General features: G+C 44.9%; 1 protein-coding gene across 1 annotated transcript in view; it reads right to left on the reverse strand.

The window, feature by feature from the left end:
- Positions 1 to 374: 374 nt before the first annotated feature.
- The window catches only part of EMILIN2 (elastin microfibril interfacer 2), a 51,625-nt gene continuing 46,225 nt past the window's right edge, over positions 375 to 5,774 (reverse strand). Inside the window, exons 7-8 of the mRNA XM_019473342.1 lie at positions 1,587 to 1,721; positions 375 to 796 (exon numbers count right to left, since the gene is read on the reverse strand). Of these exons, the coding sequence (XP_019328887.1) occupies positions 459 to 796; positions 1,587 to 1,721 (473 nt within the window). The 3' untranslated portion in view covers positions 375 to 458. The remainder of the gene's footprint in view (positions 797 to 1,586; positions 1,722 to 5,774) is intronic.

The raw sequence follows: 5,774 nt of genomic DNA on the forward strand, positions 1-5,774 counted from the left end.
ACAGGGACTAAGAAGTCATCAACCACGTCCAATACAACCTCACTTTCTTGCCCTTGCTTTACTGAAAACGTGAAAATAGCTGACCACAACTGTAAACTTTAGCGAAGATGTAAACTTTGATACACTAGGGACAATTTGATAAACTAGGGAGAAGACTGCAAAGGCAATTTAATAGGGAATAGCAAGAGCACAGTGGAAAAGTATCTATTGAGAACATAGCTGTTTAACAGTTGTTCTGCTTGTACGGGTAAACAAAGGCTTAGGAAGGAGTTAATTTAGCTACAGAAATATGTCTTTTGTAGCTACCTCTGGAAACGGAGGACAAGGAAAAGGTCTCAGTATAGACTATAAACCCATCACTGAAATCAAATATATAAACTGAATATATTAAAGCTTTGAATTTTATTACACTTAATTTCTTCTGAATATCTTACCCTTCTCTCCTGTTCAAGGTAAACCTAAACATGAAAAATGGAAGGATAAAGGAGAACTCCACTAAATGTGGAGTACATTTCGTCAGAGTCTGTGTAGGCCAGTTTGCCTCCTGTTACAACAACGTTTACTTCATCTCCTGCTTTGAGGTGAAGAACAAGGTGGAACGTCCCAGGACCACCACAGGTCCGTTTCCCCGAGTAGGGTTTGTGATACTCCAGCAGTTCCCTTCTGTACCCGGCAGTGTGGAGCTGAGCCACACTTGCATTGGAGACGGACAGCACTGCTTCTACGTACTCATCCCTCTCCGGGGCCAGCACAGCGGTGATCAGGTAGCGCCCTTCATATGGTGATGTGAAAATGCCTGCAGAAGAGAGACAGACTGAGCTTTTCAGAGTTATTCAAAATGGAGAGACCTGATCACTCTAAGCATGATGACAAACATAAAGCGACATGGGTTACCCATTGCTACGTACAGATAACTGTGACAATGTCAGCCTGGGCAGCTGACCAGCTGACAGCAGTCATGAAAGGCAAAGGGTTGCCGCTTTTGTGTTAGAGTCCACCAGTCCTTCAGGACATAAGCAGGTCTTGTCCACATTCAGAAACCTCCTGGCCTAAGCAGCTGCCATGACTCAGAGCTGAGGGAAGAGGTGAGAGGCACCCACATGCTGTGCAAGTCCCCAGTAGGTTAAGGCACGCCTAACACCCTTAAGTGACAGGACACCCTGCTTGAGAAGGAGGCAGCCCACAGTTACTGCTATTGGGGAGGCAGTATGCATCACTTCCCTCCCTCCTCTCCCCCGGGTGACCCAGCTGGCTGAGCTGCAGTGAAGTGGGTTAGCAAGGAACCTCACCTCTGCTACCTGGGCTCAGCTGGCCTGAGGTGGTGGAAGAAGCACAACCGGCTGTGCTGGCAGAGCAGAGGTAGTGGCGAGTTGGGCCTCAGTATTACTGGGCAGTTGTGGAAAACCAGCAGTGGCAAAATGCGTGCCTGTCCACATCCACAGGAAGCTTGTACCCCGGTGTGTCTGGTTTAAATGGACTTATTTTGTTTGTTCAATGCGCCAGCAAGGCCTGAGATAGCATCGAACACTGGTAATCCATGCTACTGCCCATCTGGCATCTCTGTGGGTCCATTCTTTGGCCGTTACCTGTATTGGGGTTATAATAGTCCCCGTCATTCACAAGCACTTTGTTAAAGTGAACCACGCCGACATCACTGGAGAAGGGCTTCTGCGTGAGCCCAGCAGAAAATGACACCAGAGAGGCCGCAGCAGCAGCAGGTCCTAAAATGGGTAACAACATGAGTCAGTCACATCAGGATGACAACACAGCCTCTCCCTGTGATGGTTTATAATCCAGTGTCTCTGTTCCTGCACATACTCCACTTGGACTAACCCTGTCACTTGAGGGATGCCAGAATTAGCAGAATACACAGAATTGCTGGCTCAGGTCCCACGTGTCTCACCATAAAACTTACTGAGCACCATAAAATTCCCCCCTTGGCCACAGCCTCCTCTTTTTTTCCTTCTAAGGAAAGGGTACATGGCTTGTAAAAGCTGGCAGTGGAAATCCTGCCACCTCTCAATTCAACAATGCTTCTGCCACGGACCTTCTTCAGGACTGCAGCTGCCCTTGGACATCTCCGCTCTCCGTCACTATCACAATGGCAACAGGAGTGCTAAAGGTGTATAGCTCGTGCCAGCTTTTCTAGTCATGCTGAGAAGCTGCACACAGCTTAGATCTCTTACCTTCTCTGCCGAAGGGTAGAGAAAATAGCTACAAGAAGTAACACTTTGGTATTAAAGCAAAGAGAACCATCACTGGGGCTTTTCTCTCTCTCCAGCACTTCTCTTTCGGGGGACTTTTCACTCCACAATTTTTTCTTCGTTTCTCAGCAGATCAAACAGACACTTAGGTATTTTATAGTGGCTATCTGCTTACTAGCTAAACACTGCTGTTAGACTGGTGTTGGATGAAATACAATTCGGACAATTAAGACAAATTTTTACTTTTAACAGACTGACTTAATGGCAAGTGTTTAGTGATCGATCACTTATTAGTCCCATTTTAGTTCCCTTCCCTCTAAACATTTCCCCTAAGGCAGGACACACTGCTAGAAGTAGTCAACTCTTGTTGCTTTGTTCAGGCAATTAGGTAAACAACAAATACGCTTAAAGTTGTCCTCTCTTGCTCTTTCTGTTCTACCCTGTTCAGGTCCATGTCTTCTCTACGCTGTTTCTCGGTGACCCTGCTCCTCCTTCTGCCTTCCTTAAAACAAATGTTTGGTTTTCTCTTCCTCTCAATCTGAGATGCCCATCAGCAACCAATGTCCAATTCAGATTATATCACTTAAAAATTGAAGTTAAAAAGTGACAAAACTTAATCTAAAAATGTGGATATACAAATGCTCTGCTATCCATTTTTTTTTCTGAATAACTTGGCATGTGGGGGTGGGAGGGGAAGGCAAGGGGAAGACATGCCTGCAACTTCAGACAGGGCAAATAACTACCTTGATTTCCCTCAGGGGCCAGTAACCAGCTGCCTCCTGTATCTTTGGAAATCTCCCTATTGAGTATTTTGTCTCACGCTCAGAAAACAGACAGAAGCCCTTTTTCATTACTCCTACCTGCCAGCGTGCCTGCAGGTGCTCCTGTAAGCTAAGATGAGGTTATTTGAAAGGACCAAAATTAACTGCAGGAAGTCTACTTACTTAAGCAGCTTCTGTAAAGCTCCACCACCTTAACACCATGCTACTTACTTACAGAAAGCATCTCTCTGTATTCTCAGCTTACCCTGAGACTCAGATCAACTGAAAATGCACCTCAACTAACTTCTTGTTGGCTCACTCGGAAAGGTTTCTCTCCCCTGTAGTCATACTGCACAGACGGCACAAACTATTTGCTGCCTGCCCAGAAACACTGTCCTCTCCATTTGGAGTAGCTACAGTTCTGTTCGGGTTGGTGTCATCTGAATAAGGGAGCGACTCCTGCCCTGGCTTGCTACAGCTTCCTTCAAGATTTTCCTGCACTAATTGCTAGAATAGTTAATAGTTATTACAGTTTGCTGCTGAAATTGCTTCAGATCTGCAGCCTAGTTTAGCACACCATCTATGTTTGTCCAAAGGAGAAATCTTAAACCCGTCTAAGTATCCTGTAGATCACTTCAGTGGACAATATAAGGACATGCAGTAAAGACGCAATGTGTCTGTGCTCTCCAACCCTCCCCCCTGCTTCCAGCTGGAACTGCGCCTGTTTGAAGCTTTCACAAGTTCTACCAACAGCTCTCAGCAGTGCTTTTGCAGAACCTTACAGAGAGGTGAACCACCTTCTCTGGCATGTCCCCACTTGCAAACACTTTTCTTCATGCAAAGATCAAAGTTTAGCTTCTCTAGGCAAGGTGCAGGCTTGCAAACTGCTTTCACTTAAGCAGTCAGTACTGTAGAATTATAAAAATCAGGGAGAGAAGTTTTAAAGCATTTAAAAGCTGGGAACCGCATGCACAGCTCTGATGAAGAAACTGCTAGGCAGACAAAAAGTTTCACAAAAGATTCAACCACAGTTTTACAGCTTCTGGGGAAGGAAAAAACTCTTTGACTTTAGACGTATTCAAGAAAGTTTCACTTGAGAGAGAGGTATATATGTAAGCAGGAGCAGGTATGCATGTTCATGGCAATCTAAGCTAGTATAATGGATTCTGGGGAGTAAAAAGACCACAGAAGATACATGGGTGGCCTTTGTTAGGTTACATCTACTTCCACCTATCTGCTAGTTGTATTTCTAGTTCTCCACCTCTCTTCTGACTTCCCAGCACAGTTCATGCCTCCCACAGAGCCCAAGGGCCAGAAGGAGAAAAAGAAGAAGAAAAAAAATAAAGCAAAACAAAACAGTGCACTGCATAGGCATTTTCTATCAAGATGAAAGGAGAAAAAAAATAAGAGTGTGATGGTGTTGCTGACAATTGCTCAGCAACTGGAATGAGGCCTCTTCAAGAAGCTACACAGAAGAGAGACCGTAAGTACGTAATTCATTTGTCAGTATGCACATATGACTCTTTTGCATATGGCAGGAGTAGGATATGTCAGATTTCCTCTGCTTGGCCAATACTCCTAAATCTAAACGAGGGCAAAGTGCATAATTTCTGTTAGAGCAAATGGGACAAAAATATCAGCTATTTATCACCTCCCCGCCTTTTTTTTTTTTTTTTTTTTTTTAACTCTTCAATTTGACCCTAACACATCTCATTTTCAGGAACATTCCCTCTGCTTAGGGGATGGCCATGCAGCACAGCACAGTGCCACACTGATTTCCATGAGCCAACGCTCAACAAAAGTGGGCCCATTAGCTCTGCTAGGTCACAGTGTTTCTGATGTGGATGATAACTCACTCAATGTGTTATGAAGACACAGCTACTTTTCTCCTGAGTCTGTTAGTAACAGCTCTTTCTGCTCTTACAACTCCTACCTTTCACATCGCAGCAAGAGAAGGTTTGCCCTAGCACTTACGTACCGCTCCTTACACAAATACCCATCTCCTACCCCTTCCTTCAGCATGCTTCTGTGAATTGCACTGTTCTTTCATGCAAACAGCAGCAAAACACAACCACTGGTGCAACTGCGGGTGATCACATGTTCTTTACCTCAAAGTCAGCAAACACACTTTCCCCTGTGCTAGACCACTGATGTGCACTAACGAGAATACTGCTCCCTGTCCAATGATCAAAAGAGCTAAACATGCAACAGAATCCGTCACAAGCATGGCAGGGTAATTTATGTATTCAGTAAACTCCTTCTTCAAGTCAAGGACCACCTACAACAACATAAATCTTACATTACAATAACATCATGCTTTATATTTGAAACGTGTCCTACAGGCTTGCTGCCTAGAGTCACATGGAGAAAGTAAAGATGGTTGAGTATCAGACAAGCAAAAAGAAATAAAAAGCCCAAACCAAAATTAGCCCTTTACCTGCACCGATATATACAGCAGCGTTTGCACAGCGGTAGGGCTCACTAGCTCAGCTGTTTTCTTTATTACACCTGTCCTGGTTTCGGCTGGGATAGAGTTAATTTTCTTCCTAGTAGCTGGTACAGTGCTACTAGGGTAGCTGTGTTTTGGGTTTAGTATGAGAACAATGTTGATAACACACCGATGTTTTAGTTGTTGCTAGGTAGTGCTTACACTAGCCAAGGACTTTTCAGCTTCCCATGCTCTACCGACTGAGAAGGCTGGAGGTGCACAAGAAGCTGGGAGGGGGCACAGCCAAACTGGCCAAAGGGACATTCCATACCATGTGACGTCATGCTCAGTACATAAACTGGGGAAAGCTGGCCGGGGGGG

Source organism: Aptenodytes forsteri, unplaced genomic scaffold (genome assembly GCF_000699145.1).
Source record: "Aptenodytes forsteri isolate BGI_AS27 unplaced genomic scaffold, ASM69914v1 Scaffold229, whole genome shotgun sequence".
Lineage (NCBI taxonomy): Eukaryota > Metazoa > Chordata > Aves > Sphenisciformes > Spheniscidae > Aptenodytes > Aptenodytes forsteri.